Source organism: Heloderma suspectum, chromosome W, assembly GCF_057233095.1.
Source record: "Heloderma suspectum isolate Gila_16-S chromosome W, 16-S_ref, whole genome shotgun sequence".
Lineage (NCBI taxonomy): Eukaryota > Metazoa > Chordata > Lepidosauria > Squamata > Helodermatidae > Heloderma > Heloderma suspectum.
In genome coordinates, this window is record NC_139475.1 from 64,163,064 (window position 1) to 64,183,596 (window position 20,533).

The 20,533-nt window shown below is 49.5% G+C and overlaps 1 protein-coding gene across 2 annotated transcripts; it reads right to left on the reverse strand.

The window, feature by feature from the left end:
- Positions 1 to 2,305: 2,305 nt before the first annotated feature.
- On the reverse strand, positions 2,306 to 17,634 carry LOC146334091 (ras-related protein Rab-3A-like). 2 transcript variants are annotated; one of them, XM_084825345.1, is made up of 7 exons: positions 17,544 to 17,634; positions 17,150 to 17,185; positions 11,278 to 11,505; positions 8,145 to 8,263; positions 7,280 to 7,404; positions 4,322 to 6,162; positions 2,306 to 4,093 (listed from the first exon to the last, which is right to left on the reverse strand). In XM_084825345.1, exons 3-6 carry the CDS (start codon positions 11,503 to 11,505, stop codon positions 5,972 to 5,974), a joined length of 663 nt encoding a protein of 220 aa, XP_084681471.1. In that variant the 5' UTR covers positions 17,150 to 17,185; positions 17,544 to 17,634; the 3' UTR covers positions 2,306 to 4,093; positions 4,322 to 5,971. The 2 variants fall into 2 exon arrangements, with proteins under 2 accessions (XP_084681471.1, XP_084681472.1); XM_084825346.1 differs by having other exon boundaries at positions 11,278 to 15,192.
- Positions 17,635 to 20,533: the final 2,899 nt, after the last annotated feature.

A 20,533-nucleotide genomic window follows, 5' to 3' on the forward strand; every position in this document is an offset into this window, starting at 1 on the left:
TTCTCGGTTCGCATACTGTTGAAGCCTAGCTTGTAGGATTTTGAGCATCACCTTGCTGGCATGTGAAATGAGCGCAATGGTGTGGTAGTTTGAACACTCTTTGGCGTTGCCCTTCTTTGGAATTGGAATGTAAACTGACCTTTTCCAGTCTTGTGGCCACTGTTGAGTGTTCCAGATTTGTTGGCATATTGAATGCAGCACTTTAACAGCATCATCTTTTAGGATTTTAAATAGCTCGGCTGGAATACTGTCATCTCCGCTTGCTTTGTTGTTACTAATGCTTCCTAAGGCCCACTTGACTTCACTCTCGAGGATGTCCGGCTCAAGTTCAGTGAGCGCGCTATCATGGCTATCAGGGACATTCAGATCTTTCCTGTATAGTTCTTCTGTGTATTCTTGCCACCTCTTCTTAATCTCATCTGCTTCTGTTAGGTCTCTGCCTTCTTTGTCCTTTATCATGCCCGTCTTTGCACAAAACGTTCCCTTGAGATCTCAGATTTTCTTGAAGAGATCTCTAGTCTTTCCCATTCTGTTGTTTTCCTCGATTTCTTTGCATTGTTCATTTAAGAAGGCCTTCTTGTCTCTCCTTGCTATTCTCTGGAACTCTGCATTCAGTTGGGTATGTCTTCCCCTTTCTCCCTTGCTTTTCGCTTCCCTTCTTTCCTCAGCTACTTGTAAAGCCTCATCAGACAGCCACTTGGCTTTCTTGCATTTCTTTTTCTTTGGGATGGATTTCGTTGCTGCCTCCTGAACAATGTTACGGACCTCCGTCCATAGTTCCTCAGGCACTCTGTCTATCAGGTCTAATCCCTGAAATCTATTCCTCACCTCCACTGTATATTCATCAGGGATATGATTTAGGTCATACCTGAACGGTTTAGTGGTTTTCCCGACGTTCTTCAATTTAAGCCGAAATTTTGCAAGAAGCAGCTCATGATCTGAGCCACAGTCAGCTCCAGGTCTTGTTTTGACTGACTGTATGGAGCTTCTCCATCTTTGGCTGCAAAGGACATAATCAATCTGATTTCGATATTGACCATCTGGTGATGTCCATGCGTAGAGTCGCCTCTTGTGCTGTTGGAAAAGAGTGTTTGCTATGATCAGCGTGTTCTCTTGGCAAAACTCTATTAGCCTTTGTCCTGCTTCATTTTGTACACCAAGGCCATGCCTGCCTGTTATCCCGGTGATTTCTTGACTTCCTACTTTAGCATTCCAATCCCCTATGATGAAGAGGACATCTTTTTTTGGTGTTAGTTCTAGAAGGTGTTGTAGGTCTTCATAGAACCGATCAACCTCAGCTTCTTCGGCCTCAGTGGTTGGGGCATAGACTTGAATTACTGTGATGTTGAATGGTTTGCCTTGGATTCGTACTGAGATCATTCTATCATTTTTAAGATTGTACCCCAGTACTGCTTTTCCCACCCTTTTGTTGACTATGAGTGCTACTCCATTTCTTCTAAGGGATTCTTGCCCACAATAGTAGATATGATGGTCACCTGAATTAAATTCGCCCATGCCTGTCCATCTGAGTTCGCTGATTCCCAAGATGTCGATGTTCAATCTTGCCATCTCATGTTTGACCACCTCCAGCTTACCTTGATTAATTGATCTGACATTCCAGGTTCCGAAACAATATTGTTCTTTACAGCATCGGATTTTCTTTTCACCACCAGACACATCCACAGCTGAGTGTCCTTTCGGCTTTGGCCCAGCCGCTTCAGTCTTTCTGGCGCTACTTGGAAATACCCTCTGCTCTTCCCCAGTAGCATATTGGACACCTTCCGACCTGAGGGGCTCATCTTCCGGCGTCATCTCTTTTAGCCTTGTGATACGTTCCATGGGGTTTTCTTGGCAAGAATACTGGAGTGGGTTGCCATTTCCTTCTCCAGTGGACCACATTTTGTCAGAACTCTCTGCCATGACCTGTCCGTCTTGGGTGGCCCTGCACGGCATAGCTTATGGCTTCACTGAGTTACGCAAGCCCCTTCGCCACAACAAGGCAGTGATCCATGAAGGGGAAAGGCCCCATTAGGATGAGAGAAACCCGGTGCACCTTGCCTGGGACTTCAGAGCTCCTGCACCGCCCAACTCTGGCACAGCATGACCAAATCAGGAAAAATACAAGCTGGTTGCCATTCTTATCTCCGTCATATCATTGCTGTAGAGCCCAGCTAGGGGAAAGGGAAGCGTAGAAACAGCAGGGAAAGTCCAAAGAGTGTAAAGGCACAGAAGCAGGGGCTTCGTCTCAGCCTTTGTCTAGCATCAGGCCTTACAGTTTATCCCACCTGAACCTCAGTCTCTGGCTTTCAAATGACATACAGCAGCCTTCCCAATTCTCACACACACAGTAAAACCCAGGGGAGGTGCAAGTTGAACACCTAGGGAGCAAGCCCAGGCACAGTCGGGGCTATCCTGCACAAAATCGAACACAGGAAAAGGGAAAGGAAAAAAACCCAACCAGAGTTCCCCAAACTGGTGCCCTTCAGCAGGGTTGAACTGCAACTCCCATCACTGGCCATGCTGGCTGAGGATGATGGGAGGTGGAAACCCACCATTTCAAAGGCACCAATGTAAGGAAGACAAACCCGCAGGTCAAGTCTTTGAAAGGACAGGAGGTCACAAAAGAGGGAGAACCACGTTCCCTGGCTTTGCTTTTTCAATGTGCTCTAGCCGTCACAGGCGTCAAGAGCATCTGTTACCCCCACACTTTCGGCTGCAGCCTCTCCAAGCGCATGGAGTCCTTACGTTATGGTTTATTGAGGGTCAGCTTTCGGAAACGCATGGCGATTTCCAGGCCTAACCAACCGATGCCATGAATCCCTCTGGAGACAGGTGGGATTTCTCCATTGCCCCAAAGCCCCTTACGTTTAGCACTGAGCAGCCTTGCTCCAGCAAAGGACCTCAGCCAGGGGAAGGAGGCTTCTGTGTGTGCGTCCCAGGAATGGTGGCTGTACACTGGATGCACAATGGAGGGCTGAGTTGGTCTCAGCCACATTGCGTTACCTTTTGAAGCAGGGCCAGGCAACTTCTGGGGGCTTGGGAGGGCACAGTGCTTCTCCCAGAAAGGTTAATCTGGTTCTAAAAGGGTGAAATGATTTTACTAATGAAAGATGGAAGAAGCTACTTCCAACTGAAGACAGCTAATTTAATCTGAAACAGTTGAATGAGGGTTTGGGGGATACTCTAAGAAGACCCCCTAAAAGACCGCAGACACATATTACTGCAACTCCCCTCCCAAAGTGAAAGACTAGCCTGCAAGTCTGCATGACCTGGAAAAAGTCAATCCGCTGCAGAATGCGCAGGCCACGTTCCTCGAAATCCAAACTCATTTGATCCATTGCAGATTTCTCCAACATCCTTTTCAAGATGGCCTCAACCAGGACTACATATGCTGTTCCACCATGCTCTGCCAGCCACAAATGGGGTGCAACCAACGCTGTGCAAACATCACTTTAAAGCACAAACTGAGCTGGATCAGAGAAATTGTTTCCAGTGTTTTGTGATCCTGCAGAATAGCCCCCCCCCCCCCATAACACCCTATGCTTCAGAACGCCACCTTGTGTTTCCTTCCCAGGGACTCCAATATCCAATGCTTTTGTGATCAGTAATTTTATTTCATCACAATATCGCCTTTAAGTAATGTTTTTTTTGTCTGGGGTTGTGGGTTTTTTTTTAGGAAATTGAACTTATTTTGACACTTCTGACAGGCTTTGTTTTGAAATACAGTACAGCATATATATTTTATCCCATAGAAGAGAGAGAGGACAACTTGTGTCAAAGTATCCGTAAAACAAACCGTAGTGTTTCCATGAAAAATAAATTAAAGGGGAGCAATTTGGGGGAGGTGGGGAGGAAGACAGTGAGAAAAGAATGTTTACAGGGGGGTGTTGGCAGAATTCAGCCACCAAATTGGCCCATCCTACGCCGGGGGGGAGGGGACTTGGGGTGCAATCCTACACATGTTTAGACAGACAAAAGTCCTACAAATCCCACCTTCCCAGCCAGCATGCTGGGAGTTGTAGGACTTCTGTCTGTCTAAACATGCATAGGACTGTGCTCTTCGTGGGTGGAAGGCAATGGGGGCAAGTATGGCCTGGAGAAACTCCCTGGAAAAGACCCTGATGCTGGGAAAGACTGAAGGCAAAAGGAGAAGGGGACGGCAGAGGATGAGATGGCTAGATAGCATCACGGATGCAATGAATATGAACTTGAGCACGCTCCGGGAGAGAGCGCAGGACAGGAAGGCCTGGCGTGCTATGGTCCATGGGGTCACGAAGAGTCGGACACGACTGAACGACTGAACAACAACAACAACAATGGCCTGGAGAAGCAAACCCCAGCCCCTTTCCAAGAGCAAGCAGGTACGTTCAGGAGAGGGCATAAACTTTAAAAAACCAAGGAAACGCTTGATTTTCTTGTTTTCCCAAAATGGCCCAGGAGAGCTTCCTAGCAGTCTCCCCTGGTTACAGAGCTGCCCAGCATCAGTTACTTTCTCTGTTTTATATGTATAGATGTTTTCCCAACGACTAACAAACTGAAAAACTATCACGGATGAGAGATTGAAAACGAAAACAGAAACCACCAGCACACAGCATAGCAATGAGATGTTCAGATTCTCTCTCACACATGCTGCCATCTACTTCTCTTTACAAGGAATTGGAGCAAATTGCTTGTTTTTTCTGTACACCAAGGAAGATGGGAGGAGGAAGCAAAGCAGGCCTCGATCCTACGATCGGGGAGGCAAGGGAGGGGAAGCCGTCCTCCAGAGGGAAAGGCTTGGATTGAAAAGCGGCAGAAGGAACCGTTCCTCTTGGCATTCGCCTTTGTTACCAGCAGCCAACCAGAGACCTTGCTCCAATGTGGACCTTTCAAAAGCAGCAGATGATGCAGGAAACCTGTGTGGGGACTGTACTGTGTTGAACTGCGACCAGTCCCCGTATGGCTGGCAGAGGGCTGCTGCTGCTGCCCATTGTCCTCAACAGGCTAGCCGGAAAGTTTCTCAGACTAAAAAGCATCCTGCTGGGTGAGCCCTTGCTTGCAGTATAGCCCAACCCAAATGTATATCCTTGCCCGCTCTGTACAAACAAGGTCTCACAATCTACAGTAGCCTCCCTGAACCTGGTGACCTCCAAGTGCACCTCCCATCATCCCCAGCCGGAATGATGCCTATACTGAGCCATACTCATGGTCCATCCAGCCCAGTATTGTCGACACTGACTGACAGCAGCAGCTCTCCAGGGCTTCAGGGTTTTTTCCCAGCTCTACCTGGAGAGCCTGCCAGGGATCAAACCCAGGACCTTCGCTCTACCACTAAGCTACAGTTCTGCCCTTCAAGCACAGGTTTTCAGTCCTGCACAGACGTTCACAAGCATCACGGTGAGTGCCAAACATCCGCTCCCGCCTCCTGTTGTTGTCAGCCATTGCAGGGTGGGGGAGAACAGGGAGCAGAGGCCCTTAAAGAAGCAATGACGCAGGAAGAGGGAGGGATGTTTGGAATTGTAAAGTGGGGGGGGGGGGTTATAAATATATAGATATATAAATAAAATCTGCGCACGCACACACCCTACCCCTACACAAACACACACACATTAAAGAGTGAGCTTTAAGTCTTCAAAAGCAGAGAGAGAGAGAGGGGTGGGTACAGTCTGGGTTCAAATCCCCCCCCCCAAAAAAAACAAAGGAGAAGCAACAGGATGGCAAAATTGTGTTTGTGTGCAGTGTGGAGAGATACAGAACAGCCTCCCAGCTAGGCGCCTTCCAGAGGTGTGGGACTACAAATCCCAGCACCCCCCAGCCAGCCATGGCTGGCTAGGGGATGCTGGGATTTGTAGTCCCACACCTCTGGAAGGTGCCCAGGCAGGAAAAGCTGATCCAGGGGTTCCGGTTACAGGAGGACATGAAGCAGGCGAGGAGGGCAGGACAGGAAAAGCTGGGGTGGAGGGCAGTGGGTGGGGGTCGACACCAAAGTCTCTTAGCAGGCACAATCCTGGTGCGGGGATGCTTGCTGGTCGGTCAGCTGTGGACCCTGCTTCGCCCCGGTCACAGCCGGGTCAGCGGCGTCGAGAGACTCGGACATCTTTTCGCAAATGATGTCAACCAGGCACTCGAAGGTTTGTTTGACGTTGATGTTGTCCTTGGCACTGGCCTCGAAGAACTCGAACCCTGGAGGGAGGGAAAGGAACAGAAACAAACAGGAAATGCAGAGATGACAACATGAGACAGGGAGAACAGGAATGGTGGGGGACTAAACAGGAGGCATTATCCCAGCACAAGAGCATCAGGCCCTCAAAATCAGAGCCCCACAGCCTCAAACCCAGTTGGGTCTGTCCAGCCCAGCATCCTGTCTCCAACAGCGGACAGCCAGAAAGGCCTCTGGGAAGCCCGCTACAAGGAGTGCGCCAAGGCGAAAGCCGTGGAGCATCCACTGAGCAACCACAGCTGATGTCTGCTGATAGGCCTTTCTCTTCCCCCATGAATTTGTCTGGTCTCCTTGTAAAACAAGGGTGCAGGATCTCTTTCAGCCCAAGGGCCAAATGCACTCAGGGGCTGCGTTCAGGCGGTGGGCGGAGCCAAAGAACACCAGCATCTTGTAGCTTGAAGCTCTTGCTGCCAGCAATGGAGCCTTCAGAGAGGCATTTAATACTTTTAGAATGGGGGGCATACAAAAGCCAGGGAAGCCACCAAACGTTCAGGGGGGGGGCCTGGCGAAGGGGGCCTGGCCACCTGGGAAATTACGCCAGGCTGAATCTGACCCCTGGGCCTGAATTTACCCATTCTAAAGCCATCCAAGCCACCAATCCCCCAAATCTACAAGGCACCACACAAAGCACGTCCTTTGGCCTGTCCTGAACCTCACCGGTCCTTTCTCCGTGACTCCGTGGAGAATCTCAGTTCCCCGTTACTCTGTGGAGAATCTCAGGAGACTCCCCCACCCAACCTGATCCCCAAACCCAGAAGTTCTGTGCAACATGGCTGGATTGTTCAAGGAAAGGAAAATGGTCTGTCCTGCGCCTCCCGTTCCACTTGGGTCTAAGTTTTTGAAACTTTGCCGAAATAAAAATCCAGCAATGGTAAAAGCGGTAATTCAGCAACATGCGTATACATTACGTGGTTGTGCTTCATTTCCATATGTCTGCTTTGCCTCCTTGACAGATGGCCTGGTTGAGAATGCAATGCCCCAACACCCCGTCTTTCCATGGGAAAATGTATTCTGCCCTTGCATTTTCCCTGCCAGCTCTCCTCTGCCACTCACGCACAGACGCCCCTTCCCACGACTCACCCAGGTGCTCGGCCAGCTGACAGCCCCGCTCCGATGACACGACCCTGTCGTCCTCCATATCACACTTGTTCCCCACCAACAGGACCTGGGCATTGTCCCACGAATAGGTCTTGATCTGGGTCGACCTGTGAGACAGATGCTGGTTGGCCAAGGCGGAGGGGCGCCCCCCACCCCAGAAACCGAGGGCTCCCTGTCCTGCCCCCTCAACCCCCCAGGAGCAGCAACTAAAGTCTTTAAGGGGGCGGGAGTGAATCACTCCAGGGGCGGAAGGGGAAAAAAACACTTTAGCAGAAAAACTAGAAGGACAGAACAATTCCAGGAAGGGTGAGGTGTCCTACAAGTCCTTACCTTGGAAGGACACAAGACAGGGCGCCTAGCCAATTTAGCCCTCAGGGCTGTATCAGGTGGTGCCACTCCCCCCCCCCCCAGGGTTTCCTGTGCTACCAAGGGCTTGGGCTTTCCCATGCTAGCAAGGCAGTCCCGGAGGTTTCCCACAGTAGCCCTAGAAAGGGAATCCCTTCCTGATCTCTCATCAGTTCAGGACAGGATTCCCTTGCTAAAACTAGTGTGGAAAACCCTGCGTAGTACTGCCATGGCAGCAGAACCAGGGAAGTCAGGCGGGCCCCCTCAAATGGCTCAACCAGCCACGTGTTTTGCACCCCTGGCAGAAGCTAAGAGCGTCGGGGAGCCCGCACATGAAGGCGGCCAGCGAACAGACTCGATGCATGGCCCAGCTTCGTTTGCTCAAACAGATCGCCGGAGAAGGGAACAGCTCCGAACATTTGGAAGCCAAGTTGTCATGCGCTTTGGGGACTGGCTGACCCCCAGGCGCGTTTCCCCTTACAGGCTCTCCACTGGAACTCACCAATCCTGGACCGTGTTGAAAGACTCCTCGTTGGTGATGTCGTACATCAGGATGAAGCCCATGGCGCCCCGGTAGTAGGCCGTGGTGATGGTCCGGTACCGTTCCTGCCCTGCTGTGTCCTGGAAAAGGACCATCAGAAGTTCCTCAACTGGGTTAGACTGACAAGTCCATCTCAACAGGAGTCCAAAGATAATGAGCCCCAAAGCTGACATTATTTCAGCATCCCTTATAACACATCCAGAGGGTTGCACGCTGGGGAAAAGAACCTTACAGCCATCCTGCCCAGCACACACCTGAACTGAGCATGAAATACTCTACGAAGAATCCTGCCCACTTATCACAACCACCATTAAAAGACAACTCCTGTTGGGACTACCCCCATCCCCAACCCCAGTTGCTCTTACTTTGCTATATTTCTGTTTTGTTTTCTGACATGGTTTATCTGCAGGCTTTGATCGCCCCACGTTCCAGGATCAAAGCCAACGGGGAGGATCTTCAGTGAACCGTTCACATTTGCAGAAAGGCAGACGTTGTTAAATGCTGTAAGAACTCATTCCGATGTTTAAGGAAACAAATTTCAGGGATTCATAACAAGGTTAGCTAAGCTGCTGTTAAAACAACAAAGGGTCTTGTGACATCTTAAAGACTTCACAAATTTGTGGAGATATATCAAACCTGACGATGTTTCTGTGGTTCTGACAAATTTAGGGCAGGATCCTATGCATGTTATGGCAGAAAAACGTCCTACAATTCCCACCATTCCCCAGCAAACTATCAGGTGGATCCACAGCTGGCTAGAGAATCAGACTCAAAGAGTGCTTCTCAATAGGATCTTCTCAAACTGGCGAGAGGTAACGAGCGGGGTACGGCAGGGCTCAGTCCTGGGCCCAGTGCTCTTCAACATTTTTATTAAGGACTTGGAGAAGGAGGTGCAGGGAATGCTGATCAAATCTGCAGAGGACACCAAATTGGGTGGGAAAGCTAATATCCTGGAAGACAGAAACAAAATGTGATCTTGACAGGCTGGAGCGCTGGGCAGAAAACAACAGAATTACATTTAATAGGGATCAATGCCAAGTTCTGCACCCAGGAAAAAGAAACCAAATGCACTGTTACAAGATGGGGGATACGTGGCTCAAGAATACTACAAGCGAGAAGGATCTTGGAAAGGTTGTAGATCGCAAGCTGAATATGAGCCAACAATGTGATGTGGCTGCAAAAAAGGCAAATGCTATTTTGGCTGCATTAATAGAAATTTAGCTTCCAAATCATGTGAAGTACTAGTCGCCCTCTACCCAGCACTGGTTAGGCCTCATCTGGAGTGCTATGTCCAGTTCTGGGCATCACATTTTAAGAAGGATGCAGACAAACTGGAGAGGGTTCAGAGGAGGGCAACAAAGATGACCAGGGGACTGGAAACAAAGCCCTATGAAGAGAGACTGAAAGAACTGGGCATGTTTAGCCTTGAGAAGAGAAGACTGAGGGGACATATGATAGCACTCTTCAAGGACTTGAAAGGTTGCCACAGAGAGGAAAGCCAGGATCTCTTCTCAATCATCCCATAGTGCAGGACATGGAATAATGGCCTCAAGTGACAGGAAGCCAGATTCCGGCAGAACATTAGGAAAACATCCTGTTAGAGCAATACAACAATGGAATGAATTACCCAGGGCGGCAGTGGGCTCTCCCACAGTGGAGTCATTCAAGATGAGGCTGGACAGCCACCTGTCAGGGATGCTCTGACTTGGATTCCTGCATTGAGGAGGGGGTTGGACTCGAGGGTCTTATAGGCCCCTTCCAACCCTACCATTCTATGATTCTATGACTTTTTTTGTCGAAACATGCATTGGATTGCACCCTTAATGCTCTAAAAATATTTGACCACTTTATTTGACTGGTCAATTGGCCAATAATATGCAGCTCTATTAACAGCATAGCTAGGTACGTATTTATTTATTTAGAGCATTTTCTACCCTGCTCTTTAGCCAAAAAGGGCTCCCAGAATGGCATACAAATACAAGTGGTAAGATAAGTTTAAAATCTAAAAGACATGACAGGCAAATAAAGAGCGTTGGGGAGAGAAGAGGAAAAAACCCAAGCTCAGATCTACAATCTAAAAGACATAACACTGCTCTAGAATCTGTTTAGATGCAGAGCGGTATATAAATGTTGTAAATAAGTAAGTAGGTACATACAATAAAAATGACACGCAAGGAAAAATGGAAGGAGAGGAAAGAGGAAAACAAACAAACCCAAGCTCAGATCTACAACTGAAAAGTCATGACACGTAAGGAAAAAAGGATAGGGAAGGAGGAGGAAAAAAAACAAGGCTTCTCAAAGTTACAGTTGTCTTCCTGACCGGTGGGACTATGAAGTCACCTTTTGCTGAATCAGACAACTGGTCATCTAGGCTTGTTCCAGCATTGTCTGGCACCCTTTTAACTGGAGTTGCTGGGGATTGAATCTGGGACCTTCTGCATGCAAAGCTCTACCTACTAAGCCAAGGCTCCATTGCTGTAAAGCAGCCTCCGACCCAGTCAGCCCGCCGGAACTCCAGAAACGCACCATATAACTGCTCGTGATTAGAGTAATACCACGTTGCATTCCCAATAGAGATTGGGGGGGGGGAGCCTAGAAAAATTCAGGAAAACCCCGAGTCCCCCCCAATAAAGGAAAACCCCAAGTCCCCCCACAAAAGGAAAACTCTGACGAGTCCAATAATTTGCCCCCCCGTTGTTTCTGGGTTTCCCCCCAGGCCATCACACCTCTAATTTCAAGTGTTCAAACTATGTTGCATACATGATCTGAGTAATCCTTACAACATGCCTCCAAGGTAGACCAATATTATCTAACAGAGCCTTCCCCAAATGGGTATTGCAGGGGGGATGACTCCCAGCATTCCTAAAGAGCGTGGCCAATGCCCAGGAAATGTTGGGAGTTGTAGTCCAGCACATCTCGAGGCTGATCTGACATAAAGACCACTGGTCCCTGGCTCCCTCCACCCAGCATGGCTTGCCAGGGGTCAATTCTCCCAGGTTGTTTCCTGGCCCTGCCACCGGCCAGAGAGCAATTCTTTGGGCCCACCCTCAACAATGGCCCTGCCAGGTAGGCTGCCCCCAGCCAGGCTCCTCACCCAGATCTGCAGCTTAATGCGCTTGTCATTGCGGTAGATGGTCTTGACCTTGAAGTCGATGCCGACGGTGCTGACGAAGGCCGGGGTGAAGGAGTCATCAGCGTAGCGGAAGAGGAAGGAGGTCTTGCCTACGCTGCTGTTGCCAATGATCAAGATCTTGAACATGTAGTCGAAGTTCTGGTCTGAGGACTCCTTCTGGCCGTAGCGGGCATCGGTGGCGGACGCCATCTGGGGGGGAAAGGGGGAGCCGCTCAGCCCTCAGGGGGGAGCACAAGGGCGCCAGCAGCGAGAAAACGGATTGTTTCCCATTTACTGAATCGTTTATCATAGTTTTGCCTTGTTAGATGGCACCATGTTTGGCAAGTTTTGCTTAACTTCCAGCAGAAATGCACGCACAGCTGCTCAGAAGTTAGTCTTAACTGAGTTCGATAGGGTGCCTGGGTACCCAGAATCTTTCGGTGCTGCCCTGTGATGGCAGATGATTCACAGCCCAATCCTGGCCACTGCATTTCCTGAATCGTTACCTTCGTAAGCCACCTTCCTTCCATCCCAGAGCACATGCAATCTCCCATTTAGTCACTGACAGAAACAAGACTGGGGGAGCGTTGCAATCTGACTCCATCACGTGCCTGTCAGGCCACCACCCTGAGAATTACGGGACTGCGCATGCATGCGCCATGTTCCCTAAAGACGCCACACAAGCCCCTCCTCATGCCCCATATTGTAAAGAACCCAGATCCAAGCCTGTGAGGTCCTCTAGTGCCAGCCATTTTTTCAAATCCCGAAAGATTTTTAAAAGTTGTATATTATGATTATTTAATCTAAGCAATTAAATACTTTAAATCAAAGCCTTGGCTCAGTAGGTAGAGCTGTGCTCCCCAGAGGTCTTGGAGTGCAACTCTAATAACTTGCTTTTTCCCCTCTTCCCTCCTCATCCCTATTTCCTTCTGTGTTGTGTCTTTTTAGATTGTAAGCCTTTCACTGAGTGTATGTCACCTGCTCTCAGAGCCTATTTTGGCAGAAAAGTGGGGTAAAAACGCTTCAAATGAATAAATGATCCCTTGGCACTGGCCATGCTGGCTGAGGCTGATGGGAATTGCAATCCAAAACATCTGGAGGGCACCAGATTACCAACACCTGCTTTAAATCCTTGGACCTTGGCCTCAATGACATTGATAGTTTTCCGTACGTTCGCAGAACCTGTCTAAGGAGTTCTGTCTCAAGACCAATCTCTAGAAGAGACAGCATAGTGCCAAAAATGAGGAGACCCGGGTTCAAATTTGCACGAAGCTGAGACACTGGGCTGGTCGCTCTCTTTCGCTCTTGCAGCCTAACCTACTTTGCAGAGTCACTGTGAAGACAAAACACGGGGCAGAGGGAGAAGTATGGGCATCATGCCCATCTCGTTCCTTGGAGGAAGGCATGATAAATGTGGCTGTGTCACACTTTGGTGTGACCAACTGCACAGAGCTAAAGATGGAGACAGAGAGGTGTATAAAAAAGACAGATGCAAGCATTTTAACGCAGTTGGTTTTATTACATATTCTGCCTTCCTGGTTTTTTTTCTTTGCCATATAGGTAAACTGCCTTGGGGCCCCTTTTGGACCTCTACAATGAAACCAAAAAAGGCTTTTGTAACGCACACAAGCCAAACTTTGTGTGAGAACAGGTACGGGCGAGACAATTAAGCTAATGGGGTTCATCAGCTCCAGGAGATGAACAGCCACCCCCACTATTTCTCTGTGGGTTTTGTAGCCCCCTCGGCCCATCTTCCATTGGGTCTCCCACAAAAAACCTCGGACAATATAAGCCAAAAGCAGCTCTGCTGTGGAAATCAGTTTTGTAAGGGAAGGTGGTTGTTGTTGTTCAGTCGTGTCCGACTCTTCGTGACCCCATGGACCATAGCACGCCAGGCCTTCCTGTCCTCCACTCTCTCCCAGAGCGTGCTCAAGTCCATATTCATTGCATCGGTGATGCTATCTCGCCATCTCATCCTCTGCCGTCCCCTTCTCCTTTTGCCTTCGATCTTTCCCAGCATCAGGGTCTTTTCCAGGGAGTTTTCTCTTCGCATTAGGTGGCCAAAATATTTGAGCTTCAGCTTCAGTATCTGTCCTTCCAATAAGCACTCAGGGTTGTTTTCCTTTAGGATGGACTGATTGGACCTCCTTGCAGTCCAGGGGACTCGTAAGAGTCTTCTCCAGCACCACAGTTCGAAAGCATCAATTCTTCGGCGCTCAGCCTTCCTTATAGTCCAGCTCTCACAGCCATACATCACTACTGGGAAAACCATAGCTTTGATTATACGGACCTTTGGCAGCAAGGTGATGTCTCTGCTTCTTACTATGCTGTCTAGGTTGGCCATAGCTTTCCTCCCAAGGAGCAAGCGTCTTTTAATTTCATGGCTACAGTCACCGTCTGTGGTGATCTTAAAGCCCAAGAAAGTAAAATCTGTCACTGCTTCCATTTCTTCCCCTTCTATATGCTAGGAAGTGATGGGGCCACATGCCATGATCTTCGTTTTTTTAATGTTGAGTTTTAAACCAGCTTTTGCACTCTCCACTTCCACTCTCAACAAGAGGCTCTTTAGATCCTCTTCGCTTTCTGCCATTAGGGTGGTATCGTCTGCGTATCTGAGGTTGTTGATAATTCTCCCGGCAATCTTAATGAGTTTTGTACCTGTGATTCATCCAACCCAGCGTTTCTCATGATGTACTCTGCATATAAGTTAAATAAGCAGGGCGACAATATACAGCCTTGTCGTACTCCTTTCCCAATTTGGAACCAATCGGTTGTTCCATGTCCGGTTCTTACTGTTGCTTCTTGACCCTCGTACAGGTTTCTCAGGAGACAGGTAAGGTGGTCTGGTACTCCCATCTCTTTCAGAATTTGCCACAGTTTGTTGTGATCCACACAATCAAAGGCTTTAACGTAGTCAATGAAGCAGAAATAGACGTTTTTCTGGAATTCTCTTGCTTTCTCCATGATCCAGCGAACGTTGGCGATTTGATCTCTCGTTCCTCTGCCTCTTCGAAACCCCGCTTGTACTTCCGGTAGTTCTCGGTTCGCATGCTGCTGAAGCCTAGCTTGTAGGATTTTGAGCATCACCTTGCTGGCATGTGAAATGAGCACAATTGTGCGGTAGTTTGAACACTCTTTGGCGTTGCCCTTCTTTGGAATTGGAATGTAAACTGACCTTTTCCAGTCTTGTGGCCACTGTTGAGTGTTCCAAATTTGGTGGCATATTGAGTGCAGCACTTCAACAGCATCATCGTTTAGGATTTTAAATAGCTCGGCTGGAATACTGTCATCTCCGCTAGCTTTGTTGTTAGTAATGCTTCCTAAGGCCCACTTGACTTCACTCTCGAGGATGTCCAGCTCAAGTTGAGTGACCGCACTATCATGGCTATAAGGGACATTCAGATCTTTCCTGTATAGTTCTTCTGTGTATTCTTTCCACCTCTTCTTAATCTCATCAGGTAAGGGAAGGGAAAGCCATCATATCCAGAGCTCTCCCTACCAAACTGTCATCAAAGCTGGCACAGAAACTGAGGACCTTAAACCAGCCTTTCCCAACCCGAGGCCCCACTGGACTGCCACTACCATCATCCACAGCCAGCCTCAATGCAGCCTGCTTCTCTTCCTGCCCCAGCGATCTGCCAGGCTTGCAAGCTTTTGGCTAATTTAATGCCTCACTTGTGTTGGGAAAGAGTGAAGGGTGGGTCCAAACCCAAGCGTGGGAATTAGTGACCCGAACAGGGTGGATTTTGTCGGGTGAACGGCGCATCCCTCTCCACGCCTCGGAGGAAGATTTCGGAAAAGCAGGTCTAGCAAGGGGTAGCCTCTTGGGGAGGGCAGGCTCTGTGCCCTCGTCCACTAGGCACTCTCCACACACACACCCCGCCTCAGGCCAAGAGACTAAACCGGAAAGGATAGCAAAAAAACAAGATTAGGGAGATCAGAACAGGAGCTCGCCTGTCACCTGACACAAAATAAGATTGGAGGGGTTCTGTTCTTCTCTAGGTCTTGATCCAGCCAGAGACAGAAAATTGTGCAGGAGGGGCTCCGTCCTGCCATAACACCCCCCCCCTCTGGCAACTCAATCTGCCCCTCACCGGGCCACAAGAATGACCCCCCCCCCCCCAATGATCCTTGGAAACCGGGAAAGAGAGTTGATGCTTGGATCACAGGCGATAAGGCCATCAATGGCTACTGGTCATGACGGCTATTTATTACTGCCAGTATCAGAGACAATACGCTGGGGAACATGAGCAGCAGGGGGTTCTCCCTCTTTGCTCTGCGTCTAGCATCTATTAAATCAAAATCCCCAAACCCCGCCTCCCCGTTTGTTATCACTCACCGGGGGGGGGGGGGTGAAGAAAAACCTTCCTCCTCTGCCAGCTAAACCTATAAAACCTAAAAAACCTGCCTAGTCGTGTCTAAACTAGCCTAAAAAATACCTCCCCCATGTCTAGCAGTTCTCCATCAAAATCTAAACTACTATCCCACTCCCTGTGCTCAGAAACACCCCTAACACCTTCAGCCCTCCTCCATCAGACCGAGGCGGGTTCACCTATTTTGCCTCCCAGTTTCAAAAGCAGCCACCCGAATGCCCCCAAGGATTAAAAAAAAAAACAAAAACCAAGTTGACAGCTCCCTCCTGTTGTGTTTCTCAGCCCCAGCGTCCGACACTCAGAGATAGATTACCCCTTGCCAGGAAGTTCTATTAATCCCATCTTGGGCCAGAAAAGCCTGATTGGGCCAACTGGCTGTCCTCTGTTGGAAACAGGGTACTGGGCTAAACCCAAAGAGGTTTGTTAGTATTACAAAGGCTCCATTTCACTCCTGCAGCTGAACAGTTCGGCCTCTCCTTGGATCTGCCCCATCCGCTTTTGAAGACATCACCATGCAACGAGAGGCTGGCCGAAGAGCGGGCAGCAGGCACCAAGGTACCTGGTTGCCTCAAGCACCTGCTGGGCCATCAATGATTCATACACCAGGGCATCCAGGTGGCCCAGCCCTGTCCATCAGCACTACCAGAGTGGGATCAGGTTGCAAGACGGCCTACACTCCAGCCAAACCCTGCCGTGTCATCCAATGGCAAAGGGGACACCATTTAATGTTCAAAGGGGGTCGCTGTGGCCATCATTCCACCTTCCTGCCCTCGGTGGAATAGCCTCTCTCCGGCAAGGATGGAAAGTGAGCCCCAGCTGCCTTTCCCTGCCCCCCCCGGGGGGGGGGGGAGCAGAGACAGGGTTGCAACCATGGCCTGCAAAAGGAAAAACGATGGACGGATCCATCCGCTTTTTGTCTGGACCCCAAGGAAACAAAGACAGCCACTTCAACAGCCAAGACAATGGGAACCTCCTTCTCCTCCCAAATCCGCAGATCTGGCAAAATTCGGATTCGAACAGAGCCATCCCTCTACAGCAAGGGGGGGGGGGGAGTTCAGAACCTCCCCCACCCTCAAATCCCACTGGATCAGACAGCTTGCAAGGGGGTTGGAGGAAAAAAAATGGGAAGCTGTTTGCAGAAATCCCTGGGGATATTTTTCTTTCTTTCACCAAAAAGCAAAACATTTGGATCCTGGCCAGGGCAAAAACAGAGGCTGCCTGGAAAAGATGTAGGAAAGGATATTTCGGGGGGGGGGGGAGGTGTTGCAAGATGCCTCCATCTTCTCTCTTTCTCCCCACCCCCTTTGCTATATAGGCCCACCCAAACGGGGGTCAGCCTTCCTAGATCTGGCTTCCTTTGCAACCTGCACAGCTTTTTGGCTGCTGCCTCCCCACCCCTTCCCTCCCCCGAACCCATCGTTCTTCCTTCCAGAGCCGCCAGTTTACCATCTGCATCGCAGAGGCCAGCAATTCATACTCACCACCACCCCGCTCCTCTCCTTGCAATCCTTCCACGACTGCAAAAAAAACATAAAAATAAAGCACCTTTAGGAAACACTGCAAGCATCGTTCCAGTCCACAGCTATCAAACCATTCATTTAAAGCACCTCCCTCACCCACCCCCCATCATCAAGAGCTTTGGTTTTTTTTTTAAAGGGGTTGCTGGAAATATTATCCACCCCCCCCTCCCTTCCCATACATCCTTTTGCATGTGTCAAAGGAAGGTTACCCCCCCGCCCGCCCCAGCTCCCAAAGCAATGTCATGGGAGGGGCCCAAGCGAATACAAAAGATGCAATGCAGATGGGTGGGGGTGGGGAGCGTGCCAAAAGAAGGTGCACAGAAGAAAGGGGGGGTTGCACGGGGCGCGCACTCACCTCGACAACGCGCTTCTGATCGCGCAGCTAACGCGGCGGCGGCGCGACGCAACACACACCAGCCTGCGGATCCCGGGCCGACGTCACCAGCGCTCCGAAAGGGGCGGGGCAGCATACAAAAGAGAAGTTACGTCAGCCAGCCAAGGCCCGCCTCGTCGTCGCGCTACACCCGAAGGCGGGCTCACGGGGGGGGGGGGCGTTGACCCGCAACACCGTTGGCGGAACGCCGATGATTGACGAGACCTGCCGTCCTATGCCCGCTTTGCTGGCGAGTAAGACTCGTCGGACTCAGTGGGGCTTACTTCGGAGTCGGTTGAGCTCTTAAAGCCGCGGTGCCCTTCAGATCGCGCATCCACTCGCGATGCTTTGTTTCCCGCCATTTTTTCCAGCAGGCCTCAGTGCTGTCACGTGATACTGAGGGGAATTTCTTTTTTTATTTGTTTTTATTCAGCCTTAAATAAAATAAAAATAACACCTATGACAGAAAAGTGGATATAATCCCTGGCCATCAGTCCATAAAGACATAGAATAAATAAAATATGAGGGACTTCCTGACATTTTACCTCAGGATGGTGTTTGAACATGTGTGTGTTTTCATCCCAGGAATCAGAAATGTGTTTCCCGCATTTCCAAAACACAAAAGCCACACTGACATCAAAATCTCAGCTTCAAGTCTGGCCTGATGGGATTTGAGTAGTGACAGACCATGGTTGTGGTGGACACAGCGCAGTGAAGATGTCAGCCCAGTGTGCAGCTGCTGTAAAAGAGGCAAGCTCCATGTTAGGCATAATTAGAAAAGGAGAATAAAACTGCCAATGTCCTACTGCCCCTATACAAATCTAGGGTGCAGCCACACGTGGAATACTGTCTCCAGTTCCGGTCACCACACCTAAAAAAAAGATATTGTCAACCTGGAAAAAGTGCAGAAAAGGGCAACTAAAATGATCCAGGGGCTGGAGCATCTCCCCTATGAGAGAAGGTGACAACGGCTGGGATGGTTTAGCTTGGAAAAAAGGAGGGTCAGGGGAGACATGAGAAAGGTGTGCAAAATTATGTGGAGAATGTGTATACGGAGACATTTTTCTCCCTCTCCAAAGATACTAGAACCCAACGGGGGTCATCATCCCATTGTTAGGAAAAGCCTGTCCTCTTATTCTTTGGCTGTCAGCCCTTTGCTAGACCTTTGAGCTATTAGTCATAATTATTGAGCCCACCGGACACATGTCCAGTGGCAGTGTACATCTGTTAAAAAGGGGAAGTCTGGTGAGACAGTCACATAAGCATAATCAGAAATAAACATGTTGACACAGTCGTGCTCTAAGGAGTCAGCTAACGGCTCAGTCAGTTGACATGTCTTGCGGCTAACAGAAAATTGTAAAGGGGAGGGGGTATAAAAAGACTTATGCTTGCTTAGCTCGGGGTCCAGACTGCCGACTGCTCTGCACCCGTTTTGCAAAACGTTCAATAAAATAGTGTTGGATCCACTGCTGCCTGTCTGGCATCCTTTCTTTCAACCAGAAGCAAGAACTTTTTATCTAACACCATGAAGCTGATGGGTGGGCGATTCAGGACAGATCGAAGGAAGGACTTATTCATACAGTGCAGAGTTAAACTATGGAACTCCCCACCACAAGATACCACCAATTTGGATGGCTTTAAAAGGGGGTTAGACAAATTCCTGGAAGAAAAGGCAATCAGTGGTTACTAGTCCTGATGGCTATGTGCTACTTCCAGGTCCAGAGGCAGTGAGTTGCTGGGGAACATGGGTGGGAGGGTGCTGTTGCGCTCATGCCCTGCTTGTGGGTTCCTGGTCGACAGCTGGTTGGCCACTGTGTGAACAGAATGCTGTACTCGATGGATCCTTGGTCTGATCCAGCAGGGCTCTTCTGATGTTCTTATGCTCTTAGCACATTTATGACCAATGTTGCCACCATAACTGCCATGGATTATTCTGGAAGCTTTGACTATATAAAACGGGTGGGCTGCTTGTGGCACACTAATTGGGGGGAGGGGTTCAACTCCCATCATTCCTCGCCATTGGCTATGCAGCCTAGGGCAGATGGGAGCTGTAGGCTCAAACATACAGAGGGCTTCAAATGGCCCACCTCTGATATAAAACATATTATAGATAATGTTCCTCAAAGGATAAAAACCTGACCAACTTGTGGCCCTCCAGACAGTTTTGCATACAATTCCCATCCACCCTAGCCAGCACAACCAATGGTGAGGGATCATGGGAGTTGTAGGCCAAAGCATGCATCTGGAGGGTGTTAGAAAAAGAGACTCCGTAACTGTTGGCGTCTCAAGTTACATAAAAGCCCGAGTGGCGAAAAATGTAGGCAGAGCAAAAAGAAAATCATACTGACGTGCTCATGACTAACAGTTTGGTAAGCTGATACTGACTGTTTATTGGCTATTGACTTGGTGAGCCGATGTACTAACTGTTTCATTGGTTACTGGTAAGAACAATAGAAGCAATATGGTATAAAAGGCTTTTGCACACGTGTCTCGAGGTCCAGACTGCTCTGCACCCGTTTTGCAAAACGTTTCAATAAAATAGTGTTGGATCCACTGCTGCCTGCCTGGCATCCTTTCCTTCTAAACCGAAAGCAAGGACTATTTTTATCTAACAATTTGGTGCCGTGACTCGGATCCTGCTTCGGGGCGCGTCCCCTTCGCGCTGAGCCGAGGGGCCACGGAGGAGAAGTGGCCACAGGCGGTTGTTTACACTGCCTTCTCCTCACGATGGCGGCGGCCGAGGCGCTCGAGGACCAACGCCAGAGGAAGAGGGAGACGTGATCACTCCTTTTAGGCACCAGCAGTGGATCAATAAGCAGCTGGATGCAGCTGCGGGCGGGACAGAAGAGGCTTTTGGGGTAAGTGAAACAGCTTACATTAGGGGATAAACGCGGGACGGTGGTGTGTTTGTGCTTGTGTGAGACGCCTACGGGCGAAGCGAGTGGGGAGCCCCGATCTGCATTTCCTTACCC